Source organism: Ochotona princeps, chromosome 6 (genome assembly GCF_030435755.1).
Source record: "Ochotona princeps isolate mOchPri1 chromosome 6, mOchPri1.hap1, whole genome shotgun sequence".
Taxonomy (NCBI): domain Eukaryota; kingdom Metazoa; phylum Chordata; class Mammalia; order Lagomorpha; family Ochotonidae; genus Ochotona; species Ochotona princeps.
Window position 1 is genome coordinate 74753989 of NC_080837.1, and position 20767 is coordinate 74774755.

General features: G+C 47.1%; 1 protein-coding gene across 2 annotated transcripts in view; it reads left to right on the top strand.

Moving 5' to 3' along the window:
- Positions 1-9432: 9432 nt before the first annotated feature.
- The window catches only part of HERC2 (HECT and RLD domain containing E3 ubiquitin protein ligase 2), a 189026-nt gene continuing 177691 nt past the window's right edge, over positions 9433-20767 (top strand). For both annotated transcript variants that reach the window (XM_058666516.1, XM_058666517.1), the window contains exons 1-2: positions 9433-9605; positions 9944-10046. In XM_058666516.1, the coding sequence (XP_058522499.1) occupies positions 9975-10046 (72 nt within the window). In that variant the 5' untranslated portion in view covers positions 9433-9605; positions 9944-9974. The remainder of the gene's footprint in view (positions 9606-9943; positions 10047-20767) is intronic.

Sequence of the window (20767 nt, forward strand, 5' to 3'; positions counted from 1 at the left end):
CTCCCAATATAGTTAGGTAAGGAGGATTACAGTTTTGTTTTATTTACTCTTACGTTTCAGTGATTTCCCATAACTTAGGATGGTTTTTTTTTCCCCCTAATAATGGAAACTCTAGGTGTTGTCTGTGGCTGCTATAATGCTGAAAAGCAGGGTTGAGTGGTTGCTACATACACTGCTGGTTACACCTGAAATAGCATCTGATTCTTCTTGGAAAATATTTGCTGCCCCCTGGTGTTGTATGTGAATTTTAACAGTCACATCTGGAGTTTGCTGTACCCTGGTGTTGCGGGTGCCTCCCAGCAGCTGGGAAAATGGGTCACACTGCCTGCTCAGATCTGCTCAGAAGTGAAACAAAACCCTAGCCAGAGTCCCTTCATGCAGCCAAGTAACGATCTTTTTTCCTTAAAACTTTATTTTATTTTTATTGGAAAGGCAGATATACGGGGGGAGGAGAGACAAAGAGGAAGATCTTCTGTCTACTGATTCACTCTCCAAGCAGCTGCAACAACTGGAGCTGAGCTGATCAGAAGCCAGGAGCCTGGAGCCTCTTCTGGGTCTCCCTCATGAGTGCAGGGTCTCAAGGCTTTGTGCCGTCCTCCACTGCTTTCCCAGGCCACAAGCAGGGAGCTGGATGGGAAGCGGGGCCACCAGGAATGGAAGCAGTGTTCATATGGGATGCCAGCACATGCAAGGCGAGGACTTTAGGTCCAACAAAAAAAATTTTTTTAGATTTATTTTTATTTGCAATGGTAAGGCAGATTTATGAAGAGAAAGAGAGACAGAGAGAAAGATCTTTCAGCCGCTGGCTCCCTGAGCTGATTGAAAACCAGGAGCCGGGGCCCGGCGGCGTGGTCTAGTGGCTAAAGTCCTCGCCTTGAAAGCCCCGGGATCCCATATGGGCGCCGGTTCTAATCCCGGCAGCTCCGCTTCCCATCCAGCTCCCTGCTTGTGGCCTGGGAAAGCAGTTGAGGACGGCCCAATGCTTTGGGACACTGCACCTGCTTGGGAGACCCAGAAGAGGTTCCAGGTTCCCGGCATCGGATTGGCGCGCACCGGCCTGTTGCGGCTCACTTGGGGAGTGAATCATCGGACGGAAGATCTTCCTCTCTGTCTCTCCTCCTCTGTGTATATCTGGCTGTAATAAAATGAATAAATCTTTAAAAAAAAAAAAAAAAAAAGAAAACCAGGAGCCTCCTTTGGATCGCCTACATGGGTGCAGGGTCCCGAGGCTTCAGGCCTACAAGTAGGGAGCTGGATTGGTAGGGGAGCTGTTGGGATTAGAACCGGCGCCCACATGGGATGCTGGTTTTTGAAGGTGGAGGATCAGTCTGTTGAGCTCCGGCGCTGACCTCCCAAAGTAACACTCTCACAAGTAAAATTTATTTTTATTTTACATTTTTAATTTAGCATTTAAAATGTTTAATTTTGCTGATGTTTACATAGTTGATCAGGGTTAGGATCCAGGATTAGAGAAAGGTGGGGTATGATCATTGTTTCTAAATTTTCTATATCTTCTTCCTGTTTCTGAGGGGGAAGGGAGGAGATAAGGGAACGAGCTATACCCGGTCTCCCAACTGCCCCAGTACCAGGGATGGGCAACCACCACCTGATATCAACCCAGGGTCCCGATGTGGCACACGCTCCAAGGGTTCCGCCCGGGTGGTTTTGATAGTTCTGAAATGCTGTTGATTTCACTGATCCAAGGATGAGGACATCCCACCAATGTCCATTGGCTGACATGATTGACCGCAGAGTCTCCATTTGCCCAGATATTTTGCTGTCATCATTTGGCTGGGGTAGCTGTCCATCTGTTCTGTCCTCCTTCCCCTGGGATTGTACAGATATTCCCTGCAGGGCTCAATGGGCTGCCATATCCTCCATGTGGATCTGGGCTGGCTGTCCACTGCTCCGTCTTTTCCACTAAGTAAGACCAGTTCTCACAGGTGCACCAAGGACCCAGACCGGTCAGCATGGGCCCCACAAGACCCACCGTCCTCAGGGCTCACGGACCTGGCACCCACTATGCAGGTTGGCCCAGGCATAGAATTTAGTTTTATTTTGCATTTGAATTGTTGAGAGCTAATGAACAGAATTACAATTGATTTTTAAAATATATATATTTGTTTCTATTTGAAATGCAATGATACAGAGAGAGAGAAGGAGAGATAGAGAGAGGTCTTCCCTCCTCTGGTTCACTCCCTCAAATGACTGCAGTGGCTGGAGCTGGGCCAGTCTGGAGCTGGGAGCCAGGAGTTTCATCTGGGTCTTCCATGTGGGTGAAGAGGCCCCAGGTTTTGGGCCATGCTCTGCTGATTCTCCAGGCCATTACAGGAAGCTGGAACCAGAACTGGCACCCAGACGGGATGCTGGCACTATAGGCAGACACTTAGCATGCTATACCACAATGCCAGCCCCAGTACAATTGATTTGTTCTTGCTGCTGTTTAAAGATTTATGTGTGTGTATAAAGCTTATGTGATTGCGGATGGAAAGAACTTTATTTCTATTGGGCATGCCGCCATGGCCTAGTGGCTAAAGTCCTCGCCTTGAACGTGCCGGGATCCCATATGGGCGCTGGTTTAATGCTGGCAGCTCCACTTCCCATCCAGCTCCCTGCTTGTGACATGGGAATACAGCCGAGGACGGCCTGGGGCCTCGGGACCCTGTGCCTGTGTGGGAGACCTGGAGGAGGCTCCTGGCTCCTGGGTTTGGATTGGCACAGCATGGTCCGTTGTGGTCACTTGGGGAGTGAATCCTTGGACGGACGATCTTCCTCTCTCTCCTCCTCTCTGTATATCTGATTTTGTAATAAAAATAAATAAATCTTAAAAAAAAAAACCTTTATTTCTCCCTTTCCAATTGAGCTTCATTTCATTTCTTATCCTGAGAAAATTGTTCTGCAAGCTCGGTAGGGGGTCTATTGGAACTCCCTTGGTGGGTCACTGCTCCCACTGGTGAGCATGAAATCTGGGACTTGGGGCTGACCAGGCTGGGCAGGGCTATAAACCCATTGGCCTGCATATGAGCTGGGTTAGGAGGAGCAGAGCCAGGCTGGGCTAAGCGGCTCTATCTACTGGTGCATGCTTGAGCCAGAGTAAGTGCAGGCTGGTTGTGCTTTGCTGCAGCCTTGGCTGGGAAGTTCTAGGAGTGGGGGCAAGTCCTGTCAGGCTAGACTGCAGAACCACCTGGAAAACGCAAGATCTGGGGTTGGGAGTGGGCCTAGTAGGGAAACTGTGGGCATACCTGTGATTGGCTGCAACTCCCACTGAGAGCACGAGGACCAGTGCTGGGGGTAGGCCTGGCTAGACAGGTGGTAGCACAAGCTGGCATAAGTATGGACTGGAAAGTGGAGTCAGTTAGTATATAAGAGAGCCGAATGGGCTGCAGGATGGACCTGACCAGTCTACTGCACGTACTGGCATGCATAGGAACTGGGGCTGGGGGTAGAACTAGAAGGGGATATTGGGGGTTGCTCTGACTAGGATGTAGTTCCTGCTGATATGTGTGAGGGCTGGGTGTGAGGTGGGTAGGGTTGGGCTTGACCACAGCATCTATTGGTTTGCATATGAGATGGGGCTTGGGACAAAACTGAGCCAGCAACTGTAACTATCAACATGTGTGCAAGTTGATGTGGGTGATGGACGGAGCCAGGTCCTGCCTTGGCTGGCACACACAGGAATCAGGTCTGGGGTAACCTCTGGTGAGGTTTCCTTGGGGACAACCCCATCTAGACTGCTGGACTCAAAACTTCAACCATGCGTGTGGAAAAGCATCACAGGATTTGTGGTCTGACTGGAGTACATGCGTCAGAACTGGGCCTCCTCGCTTGTGGAAGCCTGTGCGCTGGACGGCATGCCCAGGAGCACATGGGGGACATGACAGATCACTGAGGACTTCTAGTATCATAGCAGAAGATGGTGGGCAGAGCAAACTGGGCACACGTTCTGGCCAAGCATTCACAGCCAAGTGTCAGAGAGAGGAAGACTCAGGTGGACTATGTCAGCCAACGGACCTTGGAGGGATTTCCTCTTCCTGAAATCAACAGCATGTCGCAACTCTCGAAGGCACTGTGCCTTGTCCTCAGAGCGTGCTCCACACTGGGGACCCTAGGATGACATCGTGTGACAATTGGCGCTGGGGGCAGTTCTCTCCCCTTTTCTCTCTCCTTCCTCTAGAAACATTTCTCGACCTTTCCCACGCTAATCACTGGTCCCCATGGACATATATCCTTCTCAATTATGTAAACATTATAAAAATTTTTAAAAACTTTATTAAATTGAAAAAACAGCCAGTGGAATGGCTGGGGACTAGAACCAGCACCCATTCAGCATGCTGGTGCTTGCAAGCAGAATAGTCTGTTGAGCCATCACACCATCCCCTTCACTCAGATCCTTTTTTTCTTAGCCATTTGTGTGTTTCTGTTACCGTTGAGGGTTTTAAGTTCCTTCTAGGTAGTGGATATTGATCCTTTGTCAGGTGTGTCGATATCAACCTCAAACTTTTGACCCATTCTGTAGGTTGTCTCTTCACTCTTTTTTTTTTTTCCTGGTGCGGAAGCTTCCTAATCTCTCCTAACTACGTTTACTTTTGCTGTCTATGTTTTTGGATTTTTATTCAATGCAAGGGTTCCAGTGCCACTCTCTGGAAATGTCTCTCCAGTGTTCTCGTAATAACTTTATAGTTTCCAGTCTTAGGTTCAGATCTTTGAGCCGTGTGTTGACTCTTGAATGCAGTTGAGAGTTAGGGGTGAAATTTCAATCTTCCTAGCATTGTTCATTGAGGAGAGTATCCTTTCTCCTGTGTATATTTTTGGTGACTTTCTCAAGAAGCAATTAGCTATAGACTTGTGGATTCTTGTTAGGGATCTCTGTTCTGTTCTATGTGTCCATATTTATAGCAGTTTCTATGCTGTTATGGTTGTAACAGATGGAACATAGATCTGATAGAATGTCTTAAGATCATACGTCGTGATGTCGCCAATTTTGTTTCTTTTGTTCAAGATTATTTTGACCATTTGGGATCTTTCATATTTCCCTATAAATTTTTAAAAGATGTATTTACTTTTACCCAAAGGTTAGATCAGAGAGAACGAGAGGCAAGAGAGAAAGAAATGGATAAGATCTTCCTTCTGTTGGCTCATTCCCCTAAGTGCCTGCAGCAGCCGGAACTGAGCCGATCCAAACCCAGAAGCTAGAAACCAGGAGCTTCTTCTGGGCCTCCCATGGGGGTGTAGGGCCCCAAGGCTTTGGGCCGTCCTCAACTGCTTTCCCAGGCCACAAGCAGGGAGCTGGAAGGGAAGTGGAGTAGCCAGGACTTGAACTGATGCCCAAATGAGATCCTAGTGCTTATAAGGTGAAATTTTAGCCATTGAGCCATCATCATGCTGGGCCCTTCCATTTGAATCTTGGAATTATTTTTTTCTATCTTAATGAAGACTGAAATGAATCTGTAAAACACTTTGGGTAAACTGGGAATTTTAATAATATTAATGCGGGGGGCCAGTGTTTTAGCACAGAAGGTTGAGAGGCCTTTGACACTGGCATCTCATATGAGCACTGAGTCAAGTTCTAACTGCTCTACATCTGATCTAGGTTGTCAGCAGTGTGCCTAGGAAAGCCGAGGAAGATAGCCTGAGCTCATGGGCCCCTATCATCCATGTGGATGACCCGGAGGGAAGGTCTGGTCCCTGCTTGATTCTGATGTAGCACTGCCATTGCTGCCATGTGGGGACTCAGCTAACAAATAGATCAGTTCTTTCGCCTCTCCACACCTCTCTCTGTAGCTTTGCCTTTCAAATAAATTTTCAAGAATTATTTCTTCCAATGCACAAACATGAGAGAGCATTCTGTTTCTTATCTGTCTTTAATTTCTCTCATTTTTTGGGGTAATTTTTGGTGTAAAGGTCTTTTGCATACTTGGTTAAATTTATTTCAAGTTATTTTTTATAGCTCTTGCGAGTAGAATTGGTCTTACAGTTTCTTTCTCAGTAAGTTTGTTATTTGTGTACTAAAATCCTACTGATTTTTTTCATCCTGATTTGTACCCAAAAACTTTATTTTTGATGATGTTTACATAGTTGAGAAGTTGCATGCTCATGTGAACTACTGATTCCAACCTTCCTTTCTGCCCTCCATGGTATTAAGTATAAGACCTGCACTTGGCTCATGCATGCACCAGCCTGGCTCTCCCCCTACCATGCTCACATGCAGGCCAGGAAGTTTGCAGCTTCACTCAGCCTGGTCAGCCCCAACGCCCAGCACTCAGGCTCATCAGTGGATGTAGTGGTCCAGCATGGGTGCTCCTCCAGCCCCCTTATAGGCTTGCCCAGGGGAAAGGTTCTCTTGTATGCTGGTTGGTGTCATGGCCCAGTCTAATGGGACCCATCTGCTGATCTGAGACTCACTGTCAGGAACTGGGATCTAGCCCTGCCAGACAGGCTCCCAGTCGTAGCTTGCATGTGTGTTGTGGGCTGAGGAGCTGATTTATATTGCTTTAGCTGAGCACCCAGGAATCAGGCCTAAGGCAGTAGCACCTGGCCTTTGCAGACTCATTGACGTCCTATTGTCCTGTTAATGGACTTGGGGGGAAGAGGAGATAATATGTAATAAGGAGGCTTAGGAGCAGATGGCTCCCAGCACTTCTACCACCATCATGGTCTCCGTGTGTCGGTGCTTTTCGCTTGGACATTTGCCGTGCCTACTATGCAGGCTCAGCGGAAGGATTCTAATCTGTCCAGGCATTTTTGCTATTGTGAGACTGGCTTTTTACACAATGTGAGCTTGGAGGTTAATGTCAATAATAATGTCTTACAAAAGGGCCTTCTATTATTCCTACTGTCTTGACTGTCCCCATTGACCTTATGCTAATCAAGGGACATGTATTTAGGGTTCCATTCTTTCCTTAATCTTTAGGTTCTCCTTTTCTTTGTGACACAAGATTAGGTTGTAGGGTAAGAATGGTAGCAGGAATTTCTATTGTTTTTGGATAAAGCAGATGGCAGGGTTGTTCTTAGAAACACCCACTTGACCATGACATGGAAAGTCTGAGCCAGAGTTTAACTGATTCTGTATAAATAAAGCGGACGGCTTTATTGCCGTGTCCACTATCATCATGGAATCCTAGTGGTCCGTCTCTTTCTTTCTGCGCCTCATCCACGCACCCTTCCCGAGTTCCGCAACCCAGGCTGGAGCTGAACTCCGTCCGGCACATGTGCACTGGCATGTGTGGTGGTCAGCCATGTTTCATGCTAACAAGACCGACTCAGGACTCCCATGTGGGCTGGTGCACCAGTCTGACCCATAAAGATCTTCAGATCTCCCCTCCAGACCTCCAGGTCTCAGTCCCCTTCTTTACCTGCAAGTACAATAACCCTGTCATTGGGTGTCCCTCAGGACTCATTCCTGACATACACACACAATGGCCTTATCCATGGGTGTCCCTAGTTAGTAATTTAATACCCCTAAGAACCCAGAGTTTGCCGCCAACCACAAGCTCAGGATCCCCAGCAGGAAGCCTGACCTTGCACAGCTATGTGGCTGGGGGTTCCAAACACCTGTACTGCTGCTGCTTTTTTGCTGATGTTTTTGTAAGGCCCAGTGGGGATAGGTGAGAGGCAGCCCAGGAGGAGGCTGAGAAGGGGGGTGGTGGTGGTGGTGCTGATAAGGTTGCACTGGGAGAAGGAAACTTCTTCCTTGGCCAGGAATGACCTAGGGATCCAGCAAGGTCCAAGGGAGCCTATATCACCTAGAAGGCATATTCCGTTGTCCTCCAACCTCCACCAATACAGCCCTCTGGTAAAACAACCCCTCATGTCCCCTGGGTATGACTTTGCTGGCCTGCTGTCTGTACTGGACCAGTGACTCTCACCAGGGAGCACTCACAATGAAGTTTGTTTAAAGCTGAATTCCATTTTGTGTGGATTTCTGATCTGAACATGAGCTCCAACCTTACAGTTATCCCTTTTCTCGTCAGTCTCGCTGGAGATTTATCAGCTTTTTAAAGATCAAGGGACGGATCTTAGTTTCCTTCATGTTGGATCTTAGTTTCCTTCATGTTGTCTGCTTTTCACCTTATTTAGCTGCATATTGCTTCCTTTTTCCTTTGCTTGTATTTTAACTTTTCCCCTGCTATGTTAAAATGGAAGCTTAGATTTGTTTTTAAATTTATTTTTATTGGAAAGTCAGATATACAGAGAGGAGGAGAGACAGAGAGGAAGATCTTCAACCGCTGATTTATTGCTGAAGTGGCCACAATGGCCAGAGCTGAGCCAGTCCAAAGCCAGAAGCCAGGAGCTTTTTCCTGGGTCTCCCACGCGGGTCAGGGTCCCAAGGCATTGGGGCGTCCTTGACTGCTTTCCCAGGCCACAGGCAGGGAGCTGGATGGGAAGTGGGACTGTTGGGATACGAACTGGCGTCCACATGGGATCCCAGTGCGTGCAAGGCGAGGACTTTAGCCACTAGACTATCGCGCTGGGCCTTAAGAGTGTTTTCAATGTCTTTTTTCCTACTATAAGCTATTAATACAAAATACCTTACTCCACCATCGCTTTAGTTGCATCTCACAATCTTTGATGTGTTGTACTGAATTTTTATGCAATTAAAATACATTCTCTTTTCTTTGGGATTCCTTTGATTTACAGATTTTTTAGTCAATTCCTGGGTTATGTACAAGTGTGCTAACTTCCACGTGTGCAGAAAGTGTCCTGCTGCTTTTCGTTGGTCTGCAGTTTAATTCCACGATGGCCGGAAACATGCTCAGTGTGGTTTCAACTTTCAAATTTCTACTTTGTATCTCGGTCGCTATTGTTTCAGGGGCACAACGAGGTCTGATTTTCTTCCGTTTCTGTTTCCATTGCTTTTTCGGAGTCCTCCCACAGCTTGCACTCTGTCCAAGATTTCCACTGCATTCCGTGGGACAGACAGTAGTGAGTTCTGTCAGGCCTCGCCTGCAGCTGCTGACCTCGTCGATCGACCCACAAGCGCCTGCATCTACGTGACGGTCCTAACGCTAGACCCAACATGGCTCAAGCAGCAGGCGACATCTCGGGCCCCACTGCGTGCGTGCGTGCGTGCGTGCGTGCGGCGGAAATCCCGCCCCCTGGCGCCTGCGGTTGGCTCTGGCCGCAGCGGCCAAGCCCCGAAGAGGAAGAGCCGCGCGGCTGAAGCCAGCCGGAGCGCCGGGAGGGGCGGCCGCGGGCCCCGCTTTCCTATTGGCCGGGCCCGCCGAGCAGCCTCGCTGCGATTGGCTGCGCGCCAGGGGCGTCGGCCCCGCCCTCGGGCCGCGGGAGGCGCCGGGATCGCCGGGGCTCGCGGCGGCGGCAGGCTCTGTCCGCGCGCCCAGGGGCTAGAGGCGCGGCGGGCCGCGGTGCGTCAGGTGCGGGAGCCCGGGGCGCGAGGGCGGCCGGGGGCGGTGCGGGCGCGGGGCGGGCGCCGGGCGCCGGGGCCGAGGGGCGTTGGCGCGGCGGCCGGAGCCCGGCCTGCCGGGGCGGCCCGCTGCCCGCCTGCCTCTCGGTTTCGGAGGGATGATTGTGGAGGATTTTTTGCTGCAGGCTTGACTTTGGGTGAATCTGTTTCGTGCACCACGCACCGGTCTGGGGCCAAGCGGAAGGTGCATGCTGGTGTCAACATTGATCGTTGAAGCGAGGGGGCTTCCCGTCGCGCGCGTTTGTGTGTGTGTGTGTGTGTGTGAATACCTTTTGGATTTAAGGGAAGGGCGATGACATTGTGATTTGGTCCCCGGAGACCCTCAGTTCTCAAGGTCTCTCTCCTTTGTAGGAGCGGAACGGGGCGGATCCTACCTGTCTGGGCGGTGGGTTTGCCTTCCTCCTGCTGCTCCACCTCCCACAACTCTCCCCTTTCTCTTCTTGCCGCATCAGTCCTCGGGGGAGGGTCCTTGTAAGCGTTGAGAAAGCCTGTAGGTCTTCAACATTTCTGTTCCACTTGCAGGTTTGACAGCTGGGAGCGCGCAGCAGCAAAGATGCCCTCCGAGTCTTTCTGTTTGGCTGCCCAGGCCCGACTTGACTCCAAATGGTTGAAAACAGATATACAGGTGGGGTTTGACTTGCCTCTCTCCCGGGGTACTTGCTTGCTGCCTCTGTATTTACGCTGGTCGTTAAGGCTTTTTTTTACCTTTTCTTTTCCTTAAAGGTATCTAAGCGGGTGTCATTTGTATTTGTCCAGGTTAGAGAAGCAGGCTTATGTCAGATGGTTAAAATGTAGCACTTTTTGTGGGTGGTGTTGTAGATTGCGGGTGGCTGCATTGTAAGTCGTGATTTATAGGTGCAGGAAACTTGAGATCTAGCTATGCAGCATTTTCCTCTGTTATTAGTATGCTCTTGAGAAACCTGTGTCCTGTTGAGAAGAGACTGTTGTTACTGGGAGTTTTGGGGGTGCTCAGTTAACTAGGAGGAACAGTTGGAGAAGTGAAAGTGGTAATTTATTGTGGCCTACAGAAGCTCACCCATTAAAAGTATTGTTTACTTAATTGAAAGGCAGGGTGAGAGAGAGAGAAAGTGAGAAAGTTCATTTGCTGGTTCACTCCCTGAATGGCTACAACAGCTGCAGCTGGGCTGGTTTGAGCACCAGAGCCAGGGGGCAGAGGCCACCACTTCTGTGAAGTTTTTTGCTGCTTTTCCACCATTTTAGCAGGGAGCTGGATTGGAAGTGGAGCAGCCAGGGCTGTATGGGAGCTGGAAGTGCGTTACACCACAGTGCTGGTTCCTGGTCACTGCTTTTTTGAAAAAAGACTGATTTGTATCTTTGAAAGGCAGAATGTCAGAGAAATCTTTTGAGTTCTGTTTCATTCTTTAAATGCCAGCCACAGCCAGGGCTAGGTTAGGCCGAAGCAAGGAGCCCAGAATTCCGTCTGGTTCTCCCATGGGTGTGGCAGAAACCTAAATAGTTGAACTGTCTTCCACTCCTTCCCAAGCAGTTAAGTAGGAAGCTGGATTTGAAGTGTACGTTTGGCTGCAGTTTGAACCAGGCACTTTGATACGGGCTGTTAGTGATCCAAGCAGGGGTTTAACCTACTGTGCCAAAAGGCTTGCCCCCAAATCTCACTCATTTTAGGGATCTTGTATTTGTGCTTCTGGAGAGACAAGAGTTCATTTGTTTGAACTGTTTTGTTTTTTACTTACAACAGATCTTATTTTGAAGAGTATTCAGGGACCAGTGTGATGGTTCAACAGGCTAACCCACCGCCTGCAAGTGCCAGCATCCTATTTGGGAGCCAGTTTGTATCCCGGCTGCTACATTTGCCATCCAGCTCACTGCTTATGGCCTGGGAAAGCAGCAGAGGATGACCCAAAGCCTTGGGACCCTATTCCTGCATGGGAGGCCTGGAAGAAAGCTCTTGGCTTCAGATTACATCAGCTCTAGCCGTTGTAGCCATTTAGGGAGTGGATCTTTCTCTGGCTCTGCTTCTCTCTGTAAATCTGCCTTTCCAATATAAATAAATAAATCTTAAAAACAAAGAAACCAACCAAAACCAGAAAAAAAAAAAAAAAAGAAAAGAAACAAAATGCCCAGATTTTCACATTAGGAACATGAGGAGACAGATTGTTGGCCTTGGACTTGAGTGTTTTGATTTAATACAATAATTGCAAGCTTGTCAGGAAGTAGCCACAATAATTGTAATATTCCTGTGCATGATTTTTTTTTAAAGTTTTATTTATTTTTATTAGAAAAGCAGATGTACAGAGAGGAGGAGAGACAGAAAGGAAGATCTTTCGTCTGATGATTCACTCCCCAAGTGACTGCAATGGGTGGAGCTGAGCCAATCCGAAGCCAGGAGCCAGGAGCTCTTCCAGATCTCCCATGCGGGTGCAGGCTCCCAAAGCTTTGGGCCGTCCTCAACTGCTCTCTCAGGCCACAAGCAGGGAGCTGGATGGGAAGTGGAGCTGCCAGGATTAGAACTGGTGCCCATATGGGATCCTGGTGCGTGCAAGGCGAGGACTTTAGCCGCTATGCTATCACGCCGGGCCCTGTGCATGATTTTTGAAAAAGAATATTTTTGAAAGGCTGAGTTAGATTAAGAGATACCTTCCATCTGCTGGTTTATTCCCCAAGTGGTATGGCCATGCTGGTCCTGGATGAAGCCAGAAGCTTTGGGATTCCATCTGGAGCTCTCCCATAGGTGACAGGGGACCAAGCACCTGGGTCATTTGTTGCTTTCTCAGGGAGCTGGATTGGAAGTGGAGCAGCTGCTGCTTCCACCTTTGCCCACACAGGATGCCGACATTGCTGCTGTACAGTGCCAGCCCTGCGGGGGCTGCTTCTTTGACACCAAGCTAGTTTTATTTGTGGATAAAATGGAAAAACTTCTTTTGGAGGGTTTAAATCCTGGCTGCTGCTCCACTTCTGATGCACCTTTCTGCTATTGGCCTGGGTTCCTGCACCTTCATGGGCGACCCAGAAGAAGCTCCTGGCTCCCAGCTTTGGACCAGCCCAACTCTGGTCGTTACGACTATTTGAGGGGGATGGTTTGAACTCGAGAATGGAAGAGCTTTCCTTCTCTCTGTAACTCTGCCTCAAGCAAAAATAAGTAAAACTGAAAAAAAGTTTGTGGAACATCAGCAAACAGAAGTATATCAAATGTTTGTGGTATGTATATGTTTCTTCTTCCATGAGGTTAACTGTTTTTCAGCATTTCTGAAGTTATCTGCCTTTTGTAATACTATCTTACATAGAATGTTGAAGAGTCATGTAGTCTCTAAGCAGTTCTGCTCCTTACTATTTTAAAAACAATTTATTTTCATCCACTCGAAATGCCAAACAACAGAGAGAAAGAAACCTTTCCTGTACTGGTCCATTTCCAAAGTCTGCCAAAGCCAGGCACTTAAACTCTGGGTCTCCTGTGGGGCTAGCCGGGAGAGGGGACGGTGGGGGGGTGCTAAGCACTGGAGCTGCCCTCTGCTGCTCCCCAGGGGGAGGAGCCACAACTCCCAGTGCCATCCCAGTGGGTGGCTTAACCTCTCTGCCATAATGCAGCCTCACTGCGCCCCCTCCCCGCTCTTTTTAAATGAAATGAGCGCCAGAAGATTGTTAAGGCATAAGGAACTATGTTGTGGCCGATGGATTGTTTGATTGGTTAGAGCTCAAGGAGTTAGGTCAAGAATTGGTGTAGTAATTATAGTTTAACGTTTTATTCAGCTATTTATCTTTTTTTTTTTTAATGGATGAGAGTTTAGAGATGAATGATTTCTTGTTTCTGAATTCTAGAGGCTCAGGTATAGCAGTTTGAATAGTTGTTTTTATTTAGTGTTTTATGTGTTTTGAGACTTACTTAACAGAGTCCTCCTCTCTCCCACATGTAATCATTATTGGATAAATGCTAAGCGTGAGTTTTAGTGTCTTAATCTAAAGCCAGTTAAAGCTGACTTGAATCCCTAGAATGAGTTGGGCAGAAACACATGGAATGAAGCGTTATTTGTGTCTTAGAACCTTGCTGTTTTATTTCTGATTTACTCTGCAGTGCAAAGAAATTGACCCTTAGGCATTTCAACGATTACTCAAAAGTGTCCCAAACTTCCAGGAAGAAGTGAAAAAACAAGGTTTTGGATGGTGCATCAGAGGGTTGTGGGTGTGGCAACTCTTTAAGGAGTGTGAGCATAGTGGTCTGACCTTGACATCCTGCAGTTTCTTCAAGCTTGTTTGTTAGTTGGGAGGAAGGAAGGTTGTTATCTAACTCCATAAGGAAGTGGTTTCACTGTTTGGGGTCCTCCCGGCAGGCCAGCAAGCCTTGGTTGTTTGGCCTTACCCTGTCTAGTCCAGCGCACTTCTCCCACCTGTTTTGAGAGAGACGCGTTTGCATGTTCCCCGGAGCATTTGTATTGCCAACAGAATTGACACCTGGTTAGTGAACACTGTGTGTGAAAGCTGTATGCATGTGGAAAGATATTTCTTTGCCATAGGGTTTAGCAAACATATTTTCTACGATTATGTTTGTTTGAGGTGCCCTTGGCATTTTCAGTAACTTCAGAAGGAAAAGTTGTGCGTGTGAAGTGAGCGTGAAGATTTTTAAGGCCTGTGTGTTAGAAAGAATACCGGGCCTCAACTTTTGTAAAAGACCTATTGGATAGAAGCTCCACCAGGAGCTTCTAACGGATTTCCTGTTACATGCTGGGCATCCCTCTGGCTTGTGTATACATTACACTGTCATTTTTGGACATAGTTTTCTGTTTTGCTCACCATTGTCTTGAAGAGACAATAAAATACAGAGCAAACAGGCATTGTGCACATCACTATTGTGTTTGTGCAGTATGAGTCCCACTGCCTGATATGATTGGCTGTTTTTCAGTGAACCAAAAAAAAAAAAAAAATCAGTAAAGCGAAAAAGCTATCAAAAACCAGAAACATGGTATCTTAAAAGCATCTTATTCTTAAGAGGCGTGGATTTACTTGTTAATACTGCGCTAGAACTCGTTCTGCGCCTTTGCCTGTGTGTCCGGGGTGGGAGTCGGTCTTTTCTTGCATAAGCTGCACTCAGATGCATTTCCTACAGTTTCTATTTTGGGTTCTTTGAAGTAGCACATGAAATTAGATACCCATGAAGCAATTTTTTTTTAAACTTTTAATTTAATAGGCTCACAGGAAGTCGTGGAGAAAGTGGAGAGGTCACTGTGTACCCTTTCCCGCAGGCTCCCAGTGGTTACTTTTGTAACTGTAGAACAATAGCAGAACCGGGAAATAGAACAATCTGTGTCATTCTGTCCCATGTGTCCAACCATGTGACCACCACCACAGTCAGATACAGAACTGTTTCATCACTGAATTTCTCCTGCCTCTGTTAAGTACTCACTGTCATTTGCCACCATCTCTGACCTATGGCAACCGATAAACAGGTCTCTGCTTCTCTCAAGAGTGTCATGTAGTTTGTGACCTTTTGAGATGGGCTTTGTTCCCCCAGTGTGATGCCTTCCAGGTCCATCAAGTTGTTGAATATCAGTAAAGTCAGGGTTACTTATTTGTTTCTTCTCTTACTCCTTAAAAGTTTTTATTTATTTATTTGAAAGGCAGAAAGTTTACAGAGAGAGGGAGAGTCAGAGAGAAGGCTTGAATTCATTGATTCACTCTGCAGGTGCCGCTTTGGCCAGGCTTGGGTGGTCTTCTGCAGGGGTGCAGAGGTACTCTGCTGCTTTCCCAGGCAATTACCCAGCAGCTCAGTCGAAAGTGTAGTGACCAGAGTTTGAACCGGCGTCCATATGGGATGCTGGTGTTACAGGTGCTGTGTCCTATACTGTCCCTTTCCTATTTAGAAGTTTAAAATGAACTTATTGAATGTAAATGTTGTTATTTTATGCTTAGAAATATCAGGTTAAAAAGCATAAACGTGAATGTTTTGGTAAATTGTCAAGTTCTCTGATAATTCGGTTGACAAATAACTTGTAGAATTAATTCTGTAATTATAGGTAACTTAACTGAAGCTTATTTATTTATTTATTTTTTAAATTTTTTTTCTTTAGGATTTATTTTATTTTTATTACAAAGTCAGATATACTGAGAGGAGGAGAGAGAGAGAGGAAGTGGAGCTGCCGGGATTAGAACCAGCAGCCATATGGGATCAAGGCGAGGACCTTAGCCACTAGGCCACACTGCCGAGCCCGCTTATTTATTTATTTTTAAGAGAGTTACAGAGAGGAGAGAGGAGTGGGGGTAGATTTTCCATCAATTGATTCACTCCCCAAATGTGTGTGATGACTGATGCTGGGCCAGGCTGAAGCTAGGATCCAGAGGCTTCTTTCAGGTCTCCCATGTGGGCTGTCTTCTGATGCTTTTTCCAGGTCATGAGCTGGGAGCTGGGTTGGAAGTGGAGAAGCTGGGACCATATGGAATGATGGCTTTGCAGGCAGTAGCTTTACCTGCTGGGTAGTGGTGCCTGCTCTACGGGAGTTGTTTCTAAAAGGTATTTCTGTCTCTCCTATCTAAGTATAGTTTCCTCAGTGGAAGCATTTTTATTTATAGAATTCTTTGATAAGGGACCAGTATTGTGGCACAGTAGATAAAGCCGTAGCCTGCGACTCTATCATCTCATTCCAGTCCTGGCTGTTCCAGGTGCATTCCTTGCCAATGCACCTGAAAAAGCAGGAAAAGATTGCCCAAATGCTTGGGCCCCTGCCACCCATGTGGAAGACCCAGAGGGAGCTCCAGGCTCCCAGCTTCTACCTGGCTCAGCCCCAGTTGCTGTGGATGGAAAATCTTGCTCTGTCTCTCTTTTCTCTGTAACTGCCCTTCAAACAAATAAATATTTACAACAGGATTCCATGATAAAAATTACATCATGGTAAATCTGTAGATGGCACTTTGTTGAAGCATTATGCAGTAAAGTTAAATGCTTCTGTGCTGTTATTTAAAAAAAAACTGCAAATGAAAACTTTAGTGTTATAATCTAAGTAAAAGTACATCTAAACACAGTGTACATCCTTATACTTTTTTCAGGAATGCATATTTTTTTTTTAAGATTTATTTTTATTACAAAGTCAGATATACAGAGAGTAGGAGAGACAGAGAGGAAGATCTTCCGTCCGATGATTCACTCCCTAAGTGAGCCGCAACGGGCCAATGCGCGCCAATCCGAACCCAGGAACCAGGAACCTCCTCCAGGTCTCCCACGCAGGTGCAGTGTCCCAAAGCCTTGGGCCGTCCTCTCCTGCCTTCCCAGGCCACAAGCAGGGAGCTGGATGGGAAGTGGAGCTGCCGGGATTAGAACCGGCGCCCATATGGGATCCCGGGGCTTTCAAGGCGAGGACTTTAGCCCCTAGGCCACGCCGCCGGGCCCAATGCATATTTTTTTTAATCAAGGGTATTTTTGCTACTGATTTTACTTTGATCCATAAATTGAATAGGAATGAAAAGAAAAGCAGTATATGGTTTTGTGTAAATATCATTGTTATCTTAATTAGAATAGCATAGGATTCAATAAGATGCTGGACTCTATGTTTGGTATACGCTTGCAATGGGGGAATCTCAACTGAACTTGAGCTGTGGTTATGCAACAAGGTGGAGGAATCCACCATGGTGGCAGGGTTTGGGGAGGGGTGGGGAGAACCCAAGTACCTATGTAACTGTGTCACATAATACAATGTAATTAATGAAGCAAAATAATAAATAATTAAAAGAAAAAAAAAAAAAACCAAAAAACAAAAAACAAACAAAAAAAAGAAAGTAACAGAAGTTGGCATGTGGGAGACCTGGAAGCAGCTCCTGGTTCCTGGCTCCAGCTTCAGCCTCAGCAGGTGCAGCCATCTGGGGAGTGAAGCAGCAGGTGAAAAAATCGTCTGTCTCTGTGTGTCTCTCCACCTTTCTCTATATATATGAAACTTTACCTTTCAAATAAAATTTCAAAAGTAAAATTTAGAAAAAAAAAAAAAAGAATAGCATAGGATTTACCATCAAATACTATAAAATACTGGAAAATACTGAGACCTTTCAACTTTGGAAGGTTTATAGCAAACTAACTGGTAGTCCTCTAACTTTTCTATAAATTCAGCCTTTCCTAGAAAACTTCCATCTGTGCTTTAATTAGGTTTTCCTATAGATTCTACTTCTATGAAATGCCCATCTGTGTTTGATTGGTTTCTGTGCATATCGATGCATGTTCGTTGTTTGTAGTTTGTGTCGGATTGCCAATTGTGGTTGTCACGCTTGTCATCTCATGGTTACAGCTATTTGAGCACCACAGTTGTGTTAGGACTACATGAGGGTTAAAAAGAACTTTTTGTGTAGTATCATTTAAAAGTTTTAGTTTATTTGTCCAGCTGTGAAGCACCAGGGAGAGAAAGGTTTAAAAACACATCCTGGGGCCTGGCAGCGTGGCCTAGCGGCTAAAATCCTCGCCTTGAAAGCCCAGGGATCCCATATGGGAGCCGGTTCTAATCCCGGCAGCTCCACTTCCCATCCAGCTCCCTGCTTGTGGCCTGGGAAGGCAGGAGAGGACGGCCCAAGGCTTTGGGACCCTGCACCCGCGTGGGAGACCTGGAGGAGGTTCCTGGTTCCTGGCTTCGGATTGGTGTATGCCGGCCGGTTGCGGCTCACTTGGGGAGTGAAACATCGGACGGAAGATCTTCCTCTGTCTCTCCTACTCTCTGTATATCTGGCTTTCCAATAATAATAAAACCTTTAAAAAAAAAAAAAACACATCCTGCCCCAAAGTGCCCATGGTCAGGAGTGATGTGTGGAGTGGGCTGCACGGGTACTGCGTGTTGTGTTCTGTGTATCGTTAGGTTCTGCAAGGTCTGGTGCCGCTTCTCATCTTGCTTGTGACTGAAGAACAGTACTTTGCCATGGTCCAGGTGGAGTGTGACTGAACTACAAGATGCATAGGAAAGGCTTTTGCCCTGGAGAGGGTGCTGGTCCATGGGTTAGCGAAAGACAAAAATGGTAGTCTGTAAACATCATGAATCAGGATGGGCACACTTGTGAGCAGGTGTACAAAACCCTGGGGTGTCCAGAGGATGATGCCACCTCTTCTCTGGTGTAGTGGCTAGACTCAGCCCACCTGCTGTACCAGTCCGTGTGCGTATTGGTGGGTACAGCTGCCTTGCCAGTATGGCCCTCAGCTCTGACTCTTGTGTGAATGGGTTGGGGGATGCTGGAGCCTACCCATGGAAACCTGTAAGAACCCCCTACTCCTGCCTCCAGCCCTGATTCTCACACCTGCTGGTGAGTGCTGCATTGCAGTGAGGACAACCCTGAAGAACCGCTACCAAGTCGATCCCGACCTCTGGCTCTCATGTATGTTCATGGGTACTGTAGCCCAATTGGGGTGACCCCTGAAGAACCGAAGAACCCCTACCTGGTCTGCCACTGGCTCTTGTCCACACTAACACTGCTCCCAACCCTGAACCTGCCTAGTCAGGGTGACCCCAAGGAACCCGTACCAGGCCCTCCCTCAGCTCCAGCTCTTACACATATTGGCGGGTGCTGTAGCCCAGTCTGGTAAGGACTGCACACAGCCCTGGAATCATGTGCGGTAGCAGAGACTATAGCTTAGCCTGGCTTGGCTCATCCCTAGTCCTGGCTCTTGCTGACTGGTTCTGTAGCCTAACCTGGTCCAGCCTGCCCTTGACCCTGGCTCTCTTACTCTTTGGGAGGTATTGTAGCCTAGTTGGGGAGATCCCAAAGAACCAATAGGCAGAACCATCAGGTCCCCTGATCTGGCCCCTGAGTGTGTTGATGGGTGCATTGGCCTGGCCTAGGGGAGCCCTGCAGATTCCCCCATCTGTTTCACTTTTTGCCCCAGCTTCCTTGATTACCTGTGGGTGCAATGGCCTGGCCCATGGAAACCCTTAGAAATCATTAAATCTCAAACAAGCCCTCAATGGTCCCCATTCTGATTTTCCCTGGCAGTGTGTGGCATCCCAATGTGTGCAATGCTGTGAGGTGGCGTTGGTGATACCAGTAGGGTGGCTCCCACCACTGTGTGCCCATGTTGGTGTGGCAAGTTCTGCCTCCCATCCTGATTGGTTTGATGTTTCCTGACAGTTTAGCTGCTATTAGGTCCTTTTTAGGAGTTTCCATTCATTAAAATTGCTGATGAAGTTGGTTCTCTTTAACCCCAGGTTCCCTGTCCGAATTCAACAAACTAAAGATCTAAAGTATTTGGAAAGAAAAACTGTATTCTGAACATGTGTGAATGTTTCTTTCCATAGATATGTGTGTTCTGTAACCAGTAAAATATCATAACTATTTATAAAGCATTTATAGCTTAGAAGGTAATACAGATCACCTAGAAATGATTTACAGTATTTAGGAAGCTGTGTATAGGTTATGTGCAGATGTTATGTCACTTTATACAAGGCACTTGAAGATCTATGGATTTTGAATAATGAGGAATGATAACAGTGTGACATTTTAATCATTTAGACATACCACACATGGTTACTTTAAAAAATGTGTCTCCATTAACTATGTAAAGATTGTCAAAAATATAATAAAAAAGAGTTTTATGAAAAATGCAAATAAGCATATAAAAATGTGTTTCCACACCTAGCACAGTTACTAGGTTCCTCAGCTTGTCTTCCCTCTCAGTCGACACTCTGGTGGGTCTGTGGCTGCCCTGAGACTCCCAGTCTTGGCTGTGATGTGCCGCAGTAGGGTTTGATTGTGGCTTCTAGACTGTCCAGAAGCCAGTGACACAGCCTGAAGGTGCAGGAGAGTGGGTGCTGTCTCTTTGGGGTAGTAAGGGGTGACAAGTGCTTTAATTCCCCCATTTTCTTTCCTCCTTGGACAGTCTGTGATATGGTTTCTTCTTAAAGATTTACTACTACTACTACTACTTATTATTATTGGAAAGGCAGAGACACAGAAGAAGATACAGAGAGAAAGATCTTCATCCACTGGTTCACTCCCCAAGTGGCCACAGCGACCAGAGCTGAGCCCAGCTGAAGCCAGGAGCCAGGAGCTTCTTCTGGACCGCCCACATGTGTGCAGGGTCCCAAGGCCTGGGACCATTCTCCACTTCTTTTCCAGGCCATAGGCAGGGAGCTGGATGAAAAGTGGAGCAGCTGGGGCATGAACTGGGTTTAGAGACTTGGCTACCATGCTGGGCCCCATATAGTTATTTTTTAACCTTGAAAAATGTAACAGCCATTCTAGCTGTGGTAACAAGAGTACTGCCTACTGTTGGTCCATAGGTAGTAGTAACCTGTGGTAGTGGTGAGGACCTCATACTGTTGCTTCACATGTAGTAATACAGTAGCAGGTGAGTGCTGTGCCTATTGGTTTATGTGTCTCCTGGTCCTACCTCTCCAGTCCCTTATCCTCACTGCCCAG